Below are 18250 nucleotides of genomic sequence, written 5' to 3'. Positions count from 1 at the left end.
GTGGCATTAAAATATTGCAGTTTATTTTTTTAAATATCTACAAAAACTACCTAAACATATTGAAAACATACTAATGCTATTAATTGTGATACGAGGAGTATTTTAGAGCAGTGAAGTATTCTTGTAGTTGAAATGCCCTGTAATCTGGGTGGGGTTTTTTTTTGTTTTCTAGGTTTTTATTTTGTTTTAAGTCTTAATGTTGGTATGTGTGGCTGTTACTCCCTTTCAAAATAAGTAACATCAGTTCTGGAACCAGCTCTGCCTGACATGAAAAGCTGGCTGCATAATATTCCTCTGTGACTGGTCCTACTATGAACAGGAGTTTTCCCACGCTGGGAGAAAAAACATGTTGTTGATTAAATAACTCCTTTTTTTCCTTACTTCAGGAGAATTTGTGAAGTAATTAATGAAGCGGTGTGGAAACACAATGTAATCTATGTTTCGAGTGCAGGAAATAATGGCCCTTGCCTTTCTACAGTAGGATGTCCTGGTGGCACTACATCTAGTGTAATAGGTATGAATGTTTTTGGTTGGTTTTTTTTTTTTTTTTTTTTGGCTCTCTAAAACAAACAAACAAAAAAATCAGTTCGTCTTCTGTCTTTTCAGGCTTTGTAATTTTGTTTTTTATTTGGGATCACAAGTTGTTTGCTATACTAAATTCAAAATATTTCCAAAGATTACTGGCCTACGAGATTAATTTTAAGGGAGGCAGTTACTGTACACTTACTTAGTAAATGTAGTTTATCTTCTTACCATTCAAGAATGATGCAAAAAACTGGTGTTGGAGATGGTTGGTGTAGATTTGATGTGGGTTTGTATGCAACTTACTGAAGAAATCTATTTGAAGAGTAGATGATTCTTTTTAAATCTAGCAGTCTAAACATGCTTCTCAGACCATTAGCTATTGCAGGCATGTCCAACCCGCGGCCTGCGGACCACATGCAGCCCAACACAGTTGGCAGGTACACTCCAAGGATGCTTCCTTGACACCACGTTCCAAAAATACAACTTTAGTAGGCTTTATATGCTCTGGGCCCACTGGACTGATCAGTGGGAAAATACTGACTTTCATCACTGTGGTGGTTGAGCAGTATGGTTTTGCCCATCTGTTTCAGGTAGTGTAGCTCTGAGTCATAGGAATGTTAACCAATTCACATAGATTCCTTTGCAGCAGCCTTAGTGTAGTTTGTATCAGTGTAAACACTGACAAAATTATTTTCCCCAGAAAGGGGGAGGTGCATTTATAAGTGATCCCCTGTGAAATAAATGCAGATAGTGGATACAAATTATTCAGTTGAATGCAAATAACAGCTTGAAGTTATCCAGTTTATGTAAAATTTACATATTACATAGTATCACTATCAGCATTGTAACAGTGTAGCATGCTCTTTACACTTGTTTTGTAACAATACTTGAATTTACCAAGATGGAGAAAACATCCATTTAATTTTTTTTTAAATAATCATTCTGTAGTGTATTTAGAACAGTTTATTTTTTGTTTTGTTACAAATTCATTGTGTATCTGAGATGCTTGGTTTTTAATAGGTGTTGGTGCCTATGTGTCACCTGATATGATGATCGCTGAATATTCTTTGAGAGAAAAACTGCCAGCAAATCAATATACTTGGTCATCCAGGGGACCAAGGTAAGTTATGATAAAAGGAGAGAATCCCTTACTTTGCCGTTCTGATTAAGTAATTACAGGTCTAAAAATTGGTCACTGATACCAAAATGGAAGTATTTCTTTTCCCAGGAAGAGCTTAGGTAGTCTGCTGTCCTTGGAAGGTCTTAGTCTGTAAGCCTCCAAAGTTCTTAGTGGGAGGGAGGATGACTGAACTGTCTGTTGCAATCTGTACATTTCAGGAAAGTCTATTTAGAAAATTGAAATCCTGATTGAAGTAGTTGTGTACTTTTTCTGAGTTCTTTTTCTGAGACTCTTTTCAGTAGTATTTGTTTCATTCAGTTGTGTGGTATAGCTAACTATCCTGTTGGTGCTGAAGGCTAGAAGAAATAGCGTTGTGGTATTGTTCCTTCCGGCTTCGGTGACATTATAATGTCACAGTTTAATTATTGCTTTTGCTTGAATCTAGTGGAAGTGTGAGAGGACAGAAAAATGCTTTTCTAACTCATTATAGAAAGTTATCTCAAAGATCTATGAAAACGTAGGGGCTTTGAGAATCTTTTATTATCATTTTATGTCTCAGAAGAATTTGGTAGTAATGTGGTAGCCAAAAGAAGTCTGAGTAAGGACTAGAGGCTTTCAGGCAGATATGCCATTAACTGCTTGTCTGGAGGTATGATAAAAACACTAATTTATATAGGACTGTCATAAAACGTATTAAATCCGTTATGACTCTGTAATGTAGCGTACTCTGGTTTTGAGACTCATCTTTGAAGCTACTAATATAAGATACAAATCCACCTTGCCTCTCCACAAGTAGTAGTTGAAGCACAGTGTGGTCCTTATTAAAATGATACGTTTTTCATCTATACAGAGTGAGGAATATTTAGTGTATTTGCCTCATACAGTTGAAAACTAGATGCTTCATAGGTACTCACTGAGGTTTTTTTAAAATGCTTGGGCGAGAAGGTGATTTGGGCCCAGCTGATGCTGAACCACTTCTTGAAACAAGAACAGCAAGAGAAGTAGATAAAATGTATAAACTTCTGTATTGTAATTCAAAATTTGACCTGCTTGTGCAATGGCTGTGCAAAATTCAGATGTCTACATTCTACTTCTTTTTCTAGTCTCTTTTTTTTTTACTAATATTGCTTTAAAATATAGTATATTTTCTTTAAGAATAATGTTTAAATAGGCTCAGTGAAATATTTATTTACGTAATGAAGTATTTAATATGTTTGTGTATGTTTTCTAATTCAAATTTGCCTAGATAAGTCAGTCAGCTGACTAAACTGTAGCCCTTTGTATATAGTATTTAAGGAATGAAAGTTTGGATAACTTTCACTGTGGAAAACAGGCATAGCTGATGATTAATTTAACATTAAGTAGCAACTTAATGTAATGCTTTATCTTGTATTTTATGGGTTAATGATTTAGTGAAGTACTATTTGAGAATGTGCCAAAGCTAAAATTATCTTTTTTAAGTTCACAGGTAACTTCAAGGTATAGTGTGTAGAAAATAAAAGCTTGTTTTTCAACAATTCTGTTTTTCACACTAGCACTGATGGAGCCCTTGGAGTAAGTATTAGTGCCCCAGGAGGTGCTATTGCTTCTGTTCCAAATTGGACTCTGCGAGGAACACAACTCATGAATGGCACATCCATGTCTTCTCCCAATGCATGTGGAGGCATTGCATTGGTACTGTCAGGTAATATTAGCGTGTAGTATAAAAGATAAGGTCTTTTTCTATAGCTTTCCAACTTTGTAACTTTTTTTTCCAACGACATCCTTACTTTTAATTTCAGGGCTCAAAGCTAACGATATTCATTACACTGTTCATTCTGTCAGAAGAGCCTTAGAAAATACGGCAGTGAAAGCTGAAAATATAGAAGTATTTGCACAAGGACATGGTGTTATTCAGGTAATTGCCAGCAAAACAAGCACACAAAAAGCCCTTAAATAACTACCAGTAGAAAACTACCTAAAACAGTTTTCTGGATGAGCTCACTCAGCTTGCTCCCAAGCTACTTAATTAGCAGATCTCATTCAGGATAAAGAAGGGAATGTAGTGGGAGGGGAGAAAGAATGAAATATCTCTCTTTGCTTCAGCATGCAGTTGGTTTCTCTTAAATATGTGTTAACTAGACACATTCCTTATCTGATGAAAAGGGTGTGTGGACATAAAAGTAGGATGTGGGATTTTGTCACCCACATACGGATTTGTATGCGTAAATTCTGTCTTAATGTCAGAAAATGTTTTTATACTGTTGTCAGAGAGCTGAACTTGTTCTTTACTGACAAAAGCTGGAACAGTACATTCTGAGCAATGAAAATGCAGAGATACCCACGCTAAAGCAAAGGACTCCTTTGCTTCACAAAAAGTACATCTGCAGTAGCGGGGTGATTTTGATGTGGGTGGGCCTGCACTGAAAAATCTGAGTGTTCATTGTGTTGTCTTTTAAGTAACTTGGAAATCTCCAGTATGAATTTTTTTTATGATAAAAGCAGCGTGAATGACAGTATCCCTTTGCGTAACGTTAAGCTATTAAAGACTGATGTCTTTGCCTGTGGTCACTCCCATCCTAGCCAAAAAGAGGTACCAAGATTTTACTCTCATGCTTAAAGACATTTCATATTAAATGCTTAGCCCTAAACTCTTGTTCTTGAGATTCTGGAAGCCAGTAACAGATGTCTTCCGAACACATCTTTAATGCTGCGTTTGATACAGAAGGGTAGTAACCATATCAAATAAAAACATTTCCAAAACCGAAATGAAACGTACCAGTTGTATGTTAGGATTTAGTATTCTGTGGTTAAAGAGTGTATTAAAAAACATACGGTTAAAATTCTGACCTGGGAGACTGAGACTATAGTGCATCTGCTTGTTTTGGAGATGGGTGTCCAAATCTTCATAGATGAAGGTAGCTTGGTGAAATATAAGGGAATGTAAGATTTTGAGGGTTGGTAGAATAGAAAGCGGGATAGTAGGATGCCTTTTTGAGACAGAAGGTTGGACTTGTCATCAGAGTTTAAGGGAGCAAACAAGCAAACCCTTCTTTTATATCTACATATATTAAGCTTGCATTGGCATTCCTCTTGCTTTATATGTTTTGAAGTGCTTAACTTCTGCTACTTTTTGAAAGGTTTAAATCTGTGACTAGTTTAGCTCCATATATAGGAAAGGGATCTAAAGTAATATTGTAGACCTGGACCTTTTACTTCCAAGTTATGGAAACCTTTGTTTTGTGTCTTTGATAAATTCCCTTTGCAATAAATTTGTCATATTTTTTTGAAGTGTTTTTTACTATTTCATTGCTCTATATGGTTGTTGCATGAAGTGTTGCCTCAAAATCAGTATGACTCTAATAGTTAGGATGTTGGTAACTTCACTGCTTGTTGCTGTACTTGCTGAATGCCTCATGAAGGGGATAATTTGCATGAATGACTATTGAAGTTGAAATGTGTTAATTTAGAGTGTGTTCTAACAGGTTGACAAAGCCTATGACTACCTCATTCAGAATTCATCATTCACAAGCAACATAGGCTTTACTATTACTGTTGGAAGCAATCGTGGCATCTACCTCAGAGACCCTGCCCAGATAACTGCACCTTCTGATCACGGGGTTGGCATAGAGCCTGTCTTTCCTGAGAATACAGGTGGGAAAGCTTCTTTTGTATGAGTTAAAAATGAACTGTAATCTTTAAATAGAAAAGCTATGATAATGAGGAGCAGTACAAGTCTTCTACTGCAGAAGGAATAAATGCAACTCCAAAATAGTTGGTAAATAAAGGCAGGAATCTAAACAGTTTTTCCATTCTAATCTCAGACTTATAATTACAGAACTTATTTTCTGATTTTTCTGTTGCTTCAGGCATACTTTTGCTCTAAACAACTTTAAAGTGAAGTTGTGGCTCCCACGAAAAAATATAGAAAAAAATTATCAAACATCTACAATTTCTTGAGATATTAAAGATTCCAGGGATTTATTGCAGATAACTCTTGACAAAGAATGTAGGCTATTCTAAATAGGGAAAAACTTTACTGAGAAACTAATCTCTGGGTATTTGAAGACCACAAATTCTAGGTTTGGATTTTATCTAAGCTGGGAAAAAAAATGTAAGATTTCAACAGATGAGTTCTTTTGAGTAGCTAAGCATCAATATACCTAAAGATAATAAAGGAATTGTAAAGGGCTGCTGTGAATACAGTGCCTCCTATTTTATTATGTTGGCCAACAAAGTCAGAGGCAGATGTTATGATTACTGAAAAAATTACTACTAGAATCTAAAGCCTTCACTTAGATTACTCTATAATGTGATCTGGTGATTAGCAAAACCTTCAGAGTCTGTGAGGCTGCTTTTACTTTATGTATGTGCATTAGACAAGACTTGCATCTATATGAAAATATCTTTACCTGCTTCCAGGCTTATGTTATGGGCAACTGAAGGATTGCTTGCTACCTTATCTTTGCCTCTTTCATGTTTGCCTCTTTTATGTACTAAAAAAAATGAAGTTAGATGTAGGGCTTTATTGTATTATATGTTGCTTTTTTGCTGTTTTCTCAAGTTAGAAGACATAATATAGAACAGTGTCCTTTTGTGGAGAATCTGACTTCAGGCAGCACCAAGTAATTGGTTCCTACAATGTTTTATTGAGATGTGTACTTTTTAATGGCAAATTCTGTGTTACAGTGGAATGTGAGTTCATAATCTGGTATTGATTTTTGTTGTTGTTGTTTCTTGACAGAAAACACTGAAAGGATATCTCTTCAGCTTCATTTAGCTTTAACTTCAAATGCACCGTGGGTCCAGTGCCCTAGTCATTTAGAGCTTATGAACCAATGTCGACACATTAATGTTCGTGTGGATCCACGTGGCCTGAGAGAAGGAGTGCATTATACAGAGGTATTAAAGGATCAGTATTCTGTGTGAGACTCTATGCCCTTCCCTCTTCATACTGCCTCTGTCAACCTTTTTTTAGAATTTTTAAGGTGATGAAGGCTGTGTGGCTTACAAATGAGAAAATACTGCCACCCTCAGTACTACACAGGCCGAGTCCAGGGCTCAGCAGCAGATATGCTATACAATTTTGTACGGTAGATTCCAATTGATGTTTGAGTATCTTTATTGGAAAAATAAAAGCATATAAAAATATAAATGAAATAAATAACTATATTAAGTTTTTTGTTCTCTGTATATATTCATTTACAACAATTGGAAGCACTCTGCAACTAGTTCAAGTTCAACATTGTATTCTACAATGTCATTTTGACCAAAGATCTTAAGCAGCTATATTTTATTTTGTCAGGTGTGTGGGTATGATATAGCAATGCCTAATGCAGGTCCACTCTTCAGAGTTCCAGTAACTGTTGTTATACCAACAAGGTCAGTAAATTCAAGCTGTATTAGCTTTTTTTTTTTTTTTTTAACCTTGTGTTGTCATACTTATTTCACCTTCTTTCTCTGGGAGTTCTTGAACTAGCACTGATAAGGGAGCAGAACTCTGAAAAGATTCTTGCAATAGACTTATACGGCAATAGCACTTGTTTTTCATCTTGGTGCTGGAAGCCAAAAGGCAGAATATTCTTGACCACAATGGTAGAGCTTTTCTGTTCCATCAGAATACAGATGACTTAAGACTTTTTGAACAAAATATCAATCTATTTTTAAGTGTAGGTCAGCTGAAGTTTGTTTGTTTGTTTGTTTTTTTTTTCCCCCAACTTTTACCTGATGTACCATTGTCCTTAAAGTCAGTGGGTGTTATTTAGCAGATGGAATTTGGGATAGAGTTCCTTTTCTACTTGAGTACAGAGAATTACAGAGTTGGTATTGTTAGCTCCCTTACGCAGGGAGCAGAGGGGCAGCCGCTGACCTCTTTTCTCTGGTGACAGTGACAGGACTCAATGAAGCTGCATGAAGCTGTGTCAGGGGAGGATCAGTCTGGGTGTTTGGAAAAGTTCACCACAGGGTGATCAGGCACTGGAGCAGGCTCACCAGAGTAGTGGTCAAGTCCTCAAGCTGGCAGAGTTCAGGGACTGTTTGGATAACAATTTCAGACATAGAGTTTGAATTTTGGATAGTTCTGTGGGGCTCCAGGAGTTAGACTCGATGGCCACTGTGGCCATCCAATTCTGGATATTCTGTAAGTGTCAGTAACAATTCCTGAGCCTCATCTAACATTGAACACAGGTTCCATTTTTCACCTTCATAAATCCATTTGTTTAAAGTCTGCTTATTTTCGTGGGTATTTCCGTCGTATCAAGTATTGTGATTAAGTAGAAGCAAATCTGCAGATCAAAATACTATTGGTGCTAAGGACTGAATATCTTCATTACACTCTTTTTGGAGATTATTTCTGTATTTAAAAATGTCTTAAAAAAAAAAATTCACAGCTTGTTCCGTTACTGCTTGTATTTGCATTTTTGGTGTACAGAGTAGATGAATCATCAAGCTACGACCTTGCATATACAGATGTTCACTTTAAACCTGGCCAAATCCGAAGACACTTCATTGATGTTCCCCAGGGAGCTACGTGGGCTGGTAAGGAAAATGAGCATAGTAATTAAATAATAAATCACATCTATCAAACTTGACAAAGTTGTTCTGAAATCATTCCTTTTTTTTTCCTCCCTGAGTAAGAATTAAAGCATTTGATCCACAAATATGTGAAATGTTCGCTTGATTCTAGACTCTTCTAAGGGTTTTTTTTTTTTCCTTCCCTTTTTTGAGGGGTTATCTCATGGTTTCTGTTATAGTGAAATACTGATCATGTCTTCTAGAAACTAGCAAATACAATATGAAATGATGGCGCATTAATGGAGGCATATCCCCTATTTATGGAAAAATATTATTGTCTGAGTTGTGCATAACTTTTAACATTTGTAGGCATAGCTTTGAATGATGCCTTAAATGTGATGGGCAAGAAGCTTGTAATCCTATAGGGTGAGAAAAGTAGTATTCCTCTTCTACATATGTGATATGAAAGATTTTTATTTATTAATATGTACTGAAGTTTGCAGATAAGACTCTTAATTTGAAATTCAGCTGTAATCTGTGCTGTACAGATGTGTAATGTGTACTGTCCTATTAGTTTTTACCATACAGTTGAGTAGCATTTATCTTATTTGATCTCTGAACCTGCTTAGTTTTCCTTAATCTGACAATGTCTCAATAAATAACTGCTATATAGGCGTTGTTCACGTATGGGCCTTGTAACTTTTAAAAATTGTGATTGTCTTGTGAAAATTGTCATCTTCTGTTGAATCTCCGTTTCCTGTCTAAAATTCTTCCTTGTTGTAACTAAACTTTGTTTCTTCTTTTGTCTAGAAGTGACAATATGTTCATGTTCCTCTGATGTGACTGCCAAGTTTGTGCTTCATGCTGTTCAGCTAGTCAAACAAAAAGCATATAGAAGTCATGAATTCTACAAATTTCTGTCCTTACCAGAAAAAGGATCAGTGACTGAAGCATTTCCTGTCTTAGTAAGTTATGCTGGGGGGTAGGAGAAAGAGAGCATTGGGTTTTTGTTGTTGCTGATCTTGTTTTTTTGTGTCTTGTTTTGCCTTTTTTAAGGGAAAAAAGTAAATAATAATAATAATAAAAAAACCCAAATAAATAACTTATTTCTTATAGTAGTGAATGAAACCTTTTTCGTGCTTTGGAAAGGTCTCAAATAGCTTAATCAGTTTATTAGTACTTGTTTATACAGACCAATTTGTTTCCCTTTTAAACAGGGGCTAAGGCTTCTTGAATAGATTTAGTTCAGCACATTTTGCTTTTAATGCTTAATGTGATAATCTGAGAAATGTCTTCAGTGTTGAAGCCAAGTGATGCTGACTGGCTTACAAATGTATTTATTTTGGTTAATTCTAGTTCAGGAGTCTAAAACAGAACCAGGATATTCCAATTTGTGAATGAGTCCACTGAGTCCAACTTCTGTGTTGCTCAGTCCTGTACTTTGTGAAAATTTCAAGTGGGGGCATTAAGATACATTGTCTGATTGTAAACTTTATCATGTTTAAAAAAGGCAAGCAAAAAAAGCAGTACCAACAAAAAACCCCCAGGCTTCATGTCTTCTTGAGGTAGAGAGCACTATCTATTTTCTGATGCACATTAATGTCTTCTATAAACTGCCCTGTCTGTTTAATTTGAAAGAGCAGGAAAGGAATATGTAATGTTTAAAAGCTGTAGCTTTCTTTGTAAGTGTATGCCTCTGGCACATGTTGTTTTGACGGGAATCAAGTGTCACGTCTTATTTGCTACCATACAAATTAATGTAATTGGAGTAAACTGGACATTATTGGGTATACTTTCAGCTATATTTCCCCTTTGTTTTGGCTTTGGGGTGAGAAAGGCAGGGGTGAATAGAAAGAGAAGGTGAGTTTGTGTCTGTCTAACTTTGCATTTTTATTATTCAGGCTGGAAAAACAATTGAATTTTGTGTTGCTCGGTGGTGGGCAAGCCTTAGCGACGTTAGCATTAATTACACAGTTTCTTTTCATGGTGTACTTTGCGCTACTCCTCAGCTAAACATGGTAAGTCTTCCAGGCTGCTTACCTAGAATTATTCTGAAGTCCTCTGACATCTCAGATTTATTTTTTTTTAAGTTTTCTCTGTTCTTTTCTGTATTTAGGCAGACTAAAAGCACAGCTATACCTGAGATTATTGTGTTTTCCTTTAAAAATAAGTAAATAGATACTTAGTCGATCAAAAATACCATTAGTTATGAATTTTCTGTGGCTTTCATTATGAATCAGTGGGGAAAAAATGAGCAGGAAAAAAAAGTACGACACCAGTAGAAAGTGCATACTGAAAGGTGTTCACATTGTAACTATTGCAAGTTTTTGTGTGAGGAAACTTTGCTGGACCATAATTACTGAAACTCAATATTCCAAATAGCATTTTCAGAGTAAAATGTCATTAAAATTTACTTTATTCTTGTTCAGTCATTTGTTGAGATGTGCCAATTTTGGTTTGAGATCATTGTTCAGGTCAGTTGAAGGCATGGTGGATGGGCAGCATCACGACTGCTGAGGCTCTGTGATACCAAAGGACTGGAAGGTTACTCAAAACATCAGTATCTTATTATTTACAGTAGTTTGCCTTGCTCCAGTGTTCTTTGTCCTGTGCAGTCTGCCTTGGCTTGATTTTGCCACCTCCTTTTCAAGGGCTGAGATGGTTCTGCAGGAAACAGTAGCATACCAATTTCTCCTTGCTCCTCCTTTTTTTTTTTTTTTTTTTTTTTCCAGCAAAGGGCCAGAACAAATGCAGTTGAATACATTCAGACTCTAAGAGCTGAGTAACCTGGGGGAAAAAGGAAAGGGTGCGTTGTGCTAAGGAACCAGGTCTTGAATCAGTAAGGCAGGTGGAAGAAGTGGTGTTGATGTTGTGCATGGCAGCCTCTACTGAAGTGGGTTCAGGCCACACCAGTGGTGTCAGATGAATTGAAAAGCGAGGAGTTAAAAATGAAAGAATACAGTTTTACCCTTTCTTGAACGTTTTAAATAAGATATATTTTAATAAAGCTGATACACTGGTGGCTTTGTCATGAAATACTGCTAGAAAAAGTAAACTTCCAAAATAACTTTAAACTGTGCGTGTAGTGTTATTTCTTTTCTGTTAAGATAAACTATTCTGTAATAAGAATCCTATGAAGAAACAGTAAAATACTTGATAGAAGATTCTAGATGAAAAATGCTTGCATTCATTGAATTACATATTCAGAGGAAACTATCACATATGCCCTATGTGTGATTTATACAGTTCTGTACAAATTACTTGAATTATTAATAGTGGATAGTCTTGGAAAAACAAATATAAGTGAGACTTCTGGCCATATCAGTAACTTTTCTTGCTTTTGTTGTAGTCTTTTTGTTGTTGTTTCAAGTCCCAGTATGTCTGCCTTCTTAAAACAGGGATGAGCTTGTGACACTTCAAAACTCACAGTATTACTTCTAGTATGGATAGTTACAGCTATTATATTTATGAGAGACAAATCAGATGGTCCATGTCTAATGTTACAAATGCATAGAAGCATAATAATTATGTATTTTTCTCCTTAGCATGCTTCAGAAGGAATTGTACGGTTTGATGTTCAGTCCATGTTGAAGTATGAGGATATTGCTCCATGCATAAACCTGAAAAGTTGGATTCAAACTCTCAGGTACTGTTTTGGAGGAGCTGTATGGTGAAAGTGAGAGAACTATTAGTATGTGGCTAAAATGGTCACAAATGAAGAGTGAAATCTAGGGTAACGAGTATTCTTGTAAGACTTTAAGTGTGTTTGGAGGTATGAATTTAGAAATCCTGTTAAATTTCTTAACATGTTATTTTTTTAGTTCCATTTAGTCTTGACAGAATTAAACAATTACTGTGACTTCTTCCTTAAGAATTATTTTTCTTGATCTAAATTTGAAAGGAAAAAAAAAAAGCAAAAACTTCTCTGTGCTTCCAAAGGAGGCAGAGATAAAAAGGCATTTTAATATCTAAAGAAATAAATTCTACTGAGTTATTTGATGCCACCTTTTGTGTTTTCTTTTTATTTTCTTTGAAGCAGCTGCCTGAGATCCTGCCTAATTTTCACCTGGAAACATTATTTTCTCTCTTTTGCTTGACTGGAAATGTTTTGCTGTAGAATCTGGTACTACTGTGTTTTGTGTGGAAAGCTGTATTTCTTCCGTTGTCAGTTGTGTCAGTTGGAACCATGCTGACATGGAGGAAAAATTAGTAATCAATGCAGCAGTCACTAACATTGGTAGTTCTAGGAGGAGAAAGAAATGCCATACAGTTTAAGCAGTACTTCTAAGGTTTTGGCCAGACAATTTCACAACGGTCAGTAATCTAACATTTTCCATTTTCTGGGCCCTGCAGTAGCAGTCTTGGACTCTGAGAGTTGATAGAGACTTGTAACTAGAATTGAGGTCAGTGGGAAATTGGTGATGGCTGTACATGCTGTCTAATACTAGATTCAGAAATATCTGATTTCTATATGGCTTAAGCGAGGAAATAAAACAATCCCTTCATGTATATTTGTCTCATTCTTGGCTTGTAAAATAGAGATTCTTATTTCCTTGTAAAATTTAAGGCATTCCTTTGGTAGTAAACTAATTCCATTTACAAGTACTAATGAGAAATATTTATATATTTCAATTTAAATTTGATGGTCTCTTGAATGGAGTAGTGAATCATAACACAGTGGGGAGGAGAAGTACTGAAAGGCTTCTCATTAAATGCTTGAAGGGAGGGTTGCACTGGAATTGCTGACAAGATCTTATGGAAAGATTTTTTGATCATATAATTGAAGACTGTCAGATTTGTATAGCTGAATTCTCATCTTATCTGGTGTATAGACTACCTTGTGTCAACAGTTCTGTTATTTCCGAAGTTGTGATTTTTTTTTAATCTTGTTGATTTTTAGCCTATGTTCTTTAAGATCTGAAGGATTTCTGCTTTTCTGAACAACAGCTCGTCCCAGCTGTTTCTGAGTTTTACATAAGCAATATACATTAAAATTCTTCCTTTGTGGTATTACTCCAATTTCTTTTACAAATTCTCTTCTAACATAAATTTCTATAGCAAACATTTATCAACTGATTAGTGTGTCCTCTAGTTACTATGCCTTTAACCTTTCAATCTGTGAATAAAAGTGCTGATTGAAGCACAGATGAGATGTAAGGCAACATAATTTTTTTCCTAATAATAAAGTCTGTTTTTCCATTTATTTATTTATTTATTTTAAATTGGCTTTTAGTTTTGAGCTTAGTTGTGCTTACTGAGTTCTGTTGGCTTCTTGTTCTGGCAGTGTCCGTAACATTGTTAAACATTCTTTTTTAACTGTCATTCATTTTAACCGAAGATTTTAGTGTTGTATTCAGATATGCTTCAAAATACATTTCTTTTTAAAGAATACAAGTTTTGAGAGCACATACGTGTTTCTTAGCAGTGCCTTCTTTGTTTGTTTTTATTTTAACTGTAGACCAGTGAGTGCAAAAATAAAACCTTTGGGATCCAGAGATATTTTACCGAATAACCGCCAACTGTATGAGATGATTTTAACCTACAACTTTCATCAGGTAGAGTTTATTCTTGTTGTTTTTTTGTAAGTCATTGATAAACATAGCTTGTTTTTAAAAACAGGTTTTAACTTTACATTTCTGTCAGAAACAAATTGTTAGGTTAAAGTTCTAGATTCTCTACTTTCAGAATTCTAATCTGATTTTCTTTAGGAACTACTGTGAGTTCAAATGGCTTCAGGTCATTTTTTTTCTTGAATGTGTGTAAGAATTATACTTGTTTTATTCAACAGTGGCTGAAATGTTTTGAATTTTCTTTTAATAGCCTAAGAGTGGAGAAGTAACACCAAGCTGTCCGCTTCTTTGTGAATTGTTATATGAATCTGAATTTGATAGCCAACTGTGGATTATTTTTGACCAAAACAAAAGACAAATGGGGTCAGGAGATGCTTATCCACACCAGGTACAGAGTACTATATTTGTTATATCTTCTGTTTACTGCACGCTGTGAAACTTGGACTTTTTCCCCTTCCATGCCTGCTGTTACCTCCTAACAGATCCTGATGCATAGGCATAATCTTGTGAAGAGATGTGGAGAAAGTACAGTTGTACCTTTCAGTGGTGATATATTTGTATGGAAAAAAAAATAATAGATTTGTTTCCATGAAATCAAACTTTCTGAGATTGATTTGCTTTTCCAAGAAAAGAGTAATAGCTCTGGTATGTTTTATTTCTACAAAAAGCAGTTAACTCGTGACCTCTTGTATTTTTGATGGGGCTTCTCAGGAAATCAACTCCAGTTCAGTTGCCTTTAGAGACTTCTTGTTTGTTTTACAAAGATGATACCATAAACTTTTCTGTTTATGCAAAAAGCGTATGTTGTTTTTTCTGTAGTCTGATAGCTCAGATGCTGCTTCATTCATGAAGACTGTCATCTATGCTGTTTGTCTTTAAGCAGCCTTCTGAATGCTAAAGAGCAATTACTTCCTCTTGCTGCCTTTGAAATTGGGTTTCAAAGAATGACTGATCATTCTGGAAGTGTATGAACGATAACTTCTGAAGCGTGTCTTGAAAAGTACCAAAGTAGTCTGTGCCATGCACCTGGTGCACCACTGCACTGTGTTTCTGATGTTGTGCATCATAGAACAATTCCAAAGCAATTCTAAATTGTCTAATCCGGGAAGTTGTATCAACAGGAAGCACGATTCTAATCCAGAAGGGAGATTCTGGGAGAAGGGTAGTCCTTAATTAACCCCTGTCAGGACTACCTTTTCGGATTATAGCAGCAGCACCAGAAACATCCTAAAGGGAACTTAGGGAACTTAGCGTACTGCTATTCAGAATATCCTTGTGGTGCCTTTTTAAGTTGGTAGAAATTGAAGAACATTTTCATAATTAAACATCCATGTATTTGTTTTGCTTTGCTTTGTAAATTAATGTCATCTGCCTATTCCTAATGGCAGGTATGGAAAGCTTTGTACAATCAGGTCAGAGTCTGCCAGTTCTTTAAAGTGCAACTTTAAATCCCACAGTGTGGAAGAAAATAGAACAGTAGAAAATGTACTGTGATCTTAACCACTGAGTGCCCAAAGTTGCGTCATAAACAGAATGTGTATTAAGACAAACCTGCCAAAAGTTTTGCACTGAACATTTAACAAGAAGCCTGATTTCTGCTTGAGCAGTTAGTATGGTGTTAGGCTGACATAATTCATTCCCATTCTATCTTGGGGTCTGAAAACTATTAATAATTTTCAGTTGATCAAGAAGTGTTTTAGCTGTTTTTAAGAAATTTCGAAAATAAGCTATCCAGAATGTTTTTAATGACCAGAGCTGTATGAGTCAAGAAAAACAGGACAGTCTTACTTCAGGATTTCTGTATTCTTGGTGAAGTATTTAATCTTGACGTTTACAAGTGCTTCTTTCTTTCAGTATTCTGTGAAACTGGAAAAAGGAGATTACACTATTCGGTTACAAATTCGTCATGAACAGAACAGTGAGCTGGATCGCATCAAAGACCTTCCATTTATTGTTTCACACAGGTTGTCTAGTACCTTGAGCTTAGATATTTATGAAAATCATAGTCTTGCTCTCTTAGGAAAGAAGAAATCCAACAGTTTGACATTACCACCAAAACACAGTCAACCATTCTTTGTTACATCTCTGCCTGATGACAAGTAAGTTACTGAAGTTCTGTTTTCTCATCTACATCTAACCAACCACCTCTACACCTAAGAAAAATCATGCTTCGTCTTATAGTGTCTACCTGCCTACGCTTGATATTCTTCTTGTATTTTTCTCACACTGTTCAAATTCTTTATTGTAGTCCAAATAGGATGTTACTGAACCCAGTTCTAACACAGAGTCTTCTTTCTCTGAATAGAATACCAAAAGGAGCAGGACCAGGATGTTATCTTGCAGGAGCTCTTACACTGTCTAAAACAGAACTTGGAAAGAAAGCTGTGAGTATCTTAAATGGATGACAGCTTCTTTTTTTGAGATTTCTGAAGCGGGTAAATGGCATGCCAAGGAAGTGCACTGTATGTTACAGTTTTAGTACTGTGAAGAGCACCACTTCTAGTGACATAATGCATTTTTGAAGCAGTTGTTTCATTATAAAGTCAGAGCAACTTGTTAATTTTATTTTAATCTTAAAATTTCAAATGTAATTGTGTCTTCTAAATTTTGAATTCTAATTCCTCGTCTCTGAATCCTTATTTCTAGAAGCAACTGTTTTTTTTTTTCTTGTTGGTGTGGTAGCCTATAAAAGTGACTGTTAAAATGCCTTATTTGGTGTCATTTTTTTGAATGAAAAATATGTACATATGAGTTTTGTGCACGTTGGTTCTCTAGTAAACAACTATACTCTTCCTTGCATGCATACAGTTTGCAGAAAAAAAATCTAAGTCCTTCTTTAACACCTACGTGTTATCTTTACAGAGAAGGCATTTTGTTGACCCATATACTTAAGCAGATATTTTTACCTGCTGCAAACTGATGTTGTCAACCACTGATATGACTGTATGGTCCAACAGAATGACATAAGATCTCTATGTTGTGGTGGAAAAAAGCTGCGTGGTATTTTTGCTTGTAATGTAGTATCCTATCAAAGCTACTTGCTAACTTGAATGAATCTGTAGTGCAGCAGTGCTTGCAAGTGACCAGATCATGCGCCTGTGTATCTTGTGATTCCTTTAGCTATTCAAATATTTTTAAATAGTTGGCAAAGAGAAGAATAAACTTTGAGCAGTGCTGGTGATTGATGGTCAATATTTAGAAGTAATCCATGTTCATATATCACTAAATGTGACTGATCAACTTAGATAGAACTACAGCTTTTTTTTTTTCTGAAGAAACTAAGTCTCTGTGAGGAGGTTGACACATACCTTTAGATATTGTTGAGTAGACAGGTATAGTTCATTCAGTCTGATGTGTTGCTGGTAGAACTTATGAAGAAAATTGCACATATTAATCTTAGGTGTAACTGCAAGATAGATAATGTCTGCCAAGAGTAGTAATGAATGAATGAGGGGTGGAAAGAAAAAAAGTAGCTAAACACTTTAATATATAAAGGTTTAGATATATTTGTGGTTCCTGCAAAGCTGCAAGCATTTGAAATCCGTGGTAAATCTATTGTAACAGTGTAGTATATTTGACTCAACCTGAATTCTGCACTTTCTTGAACTATTGGTTCTAGTTCTTATTTTATAACTAGATTAAGTGATTATATACAAGGATTTCTGGGCTGGGAAGTAGGAGGTGTAATAGGTATTGCCTGTAGAATTGAATTTCTTGATGGTGAAGAATACATAAGAGCTTACATTCAGAGAAATTCTGGATGAGACCTGTTGTGTGTCATATTCTCAGGCTTAAATTTGATGTTCGTATTTTGCTGAAAAAATGATATCAAATAATGTCAACTTTTTTCCATTGCCTTTAGTGGATCTCAGTATGTAACAGCAAACAAGAGAGAATGAGTCGTCAGGGGAGTTATCTCTAGTTCAGCAAGTGGGGTGCAATTTCAGGGAAGTGTCTTATTTCTGTACATTTCCTAGGAAATGGAACAATGCCACTAAACTGTCAAAACCTCAAACCTGCACTTTGGAGAATGAATTTCTGTAATGTCATTAATGTAAGCTAAGTGGTTAACAACACTTGCTTGTCTTACAGGAATAAAGAATTACACACAACAATGTACTGTTTTATTAATTTTAAAATGAAAGAGCATGCTTTAAGAGCATGTTTGGTCATAGATGTGACTCTCTAACAGTTTAAAAATATGTAGGTTGAAAATATAACCATAATTGTACAGAGAAGGTGTCTCCATCCTATGTGGTGTGTGCATGTTTTCTTACAGTATGTTATTCTAACTCCCAGGGGCAGTCTGCAGCAAAGCGACAAGGAAAATTTAAAAAGGTACTGAATGTTAGTTTTTGACAAAGATATATATATAAATATATATATAAGTCTTGTTGCATATGACTTAAAGAATTTGTCTGCTACTATTGATTTTTAATTTGTCTCCTTCATCTACCTTCTCAGTCCTGGGTTATTTGCTTCAGCACTGTAAATGCATCTCACTGTAACTGAGAGGCACGTGAGCATCTGAATATTACTGCAA

At 35.6% G+C, this 18250-nt stretch overlaps 1 protein-coding gene across 2 annotated transcripts in view; it reads left to right on the top strand.

Moving 5' to 3' along the window:
* TPP2 (tripeptidyl peptidase 2) overlaps positions 1 to 18250 on the top strand; it is a 48911-nt gene that overhangs the window by 10510 nt on the left and 20151 nt on the right. The window contains exons 9-24 of one of the 2 annotated variants that reach the window (XM_004938558.4): positions 387 to 514; positions 1546 to 1645; positions 3181 to 3329; positions 3427 to 3542; positions 5110 to 5278; positions 6369 to 6526; positions 6930 to 7006; positions 8055 to 8161; positions 8948 to 9102; positions 10039 to 10155; positions 11683 to 11783; positions 13596 to 13692; positions 13958 to 14095; positions 15562 to 15806; positions 16013 to 16091; positions 18007 to 18045. In XM_004938558.4, coding sequence (XP_004938615.1) covers positions 387 to 514; positions 1546 to 1645; positions 3181 to 3329; positions 3427 to 3542; positions 5110 to 5278; positions 6369 to 6526; positions 6930 to 7006; positions 8055 to 8161; positions 8948 to 9102; positions 10039 to 10155; positions 11683 to 11783; positions 13596 to 13692; positions 13958 to 14095; positions 15562 to 15806; positions 16013 to 16091; positions 18007 to 18045 — 1975 coding nt within the window. The remainder of the gene's footprint in view (positions 1 to 386; positions 515 to 1545; positions 1646 to 3180; positions 3330 to 3426; positions 3543 to 5109; positions 5279 to 6368; positions 6527 to 6929; positions 7007 to 8054; positions 8162 to 8947; positions 9103 to 10038; positions 10156 to 11682; positions 11784 to 13595; positions 13693 to 13957; positions 14096 to 15561; positions 15807 to 16012; positions 16092 to 18006; positions 18046 to 18250) is intronic. The other variant, XM_425591.7, reaches the window with a different exon arrangement.

The sequence above is a fragment of the Gallus gallus genome, chromosome 1 (assembly GCF_016699485.2).
Source record: "Gallus gallus isolate bGalGal1 chromosome 1, bGalGal1.mat.broiler.GRCg7b, whole genome shotgun sequence".
Lineage (NCBI taxonomy): Eukaryota > Metazoa > Chordata > Aves > Galliformes > Phasianidae > Gallus > Gallus gallus.
Note: the sequence above shows the minus strand (reverse complement) of the source record. Positions and strands in the feature narration are given on the sequence as shown.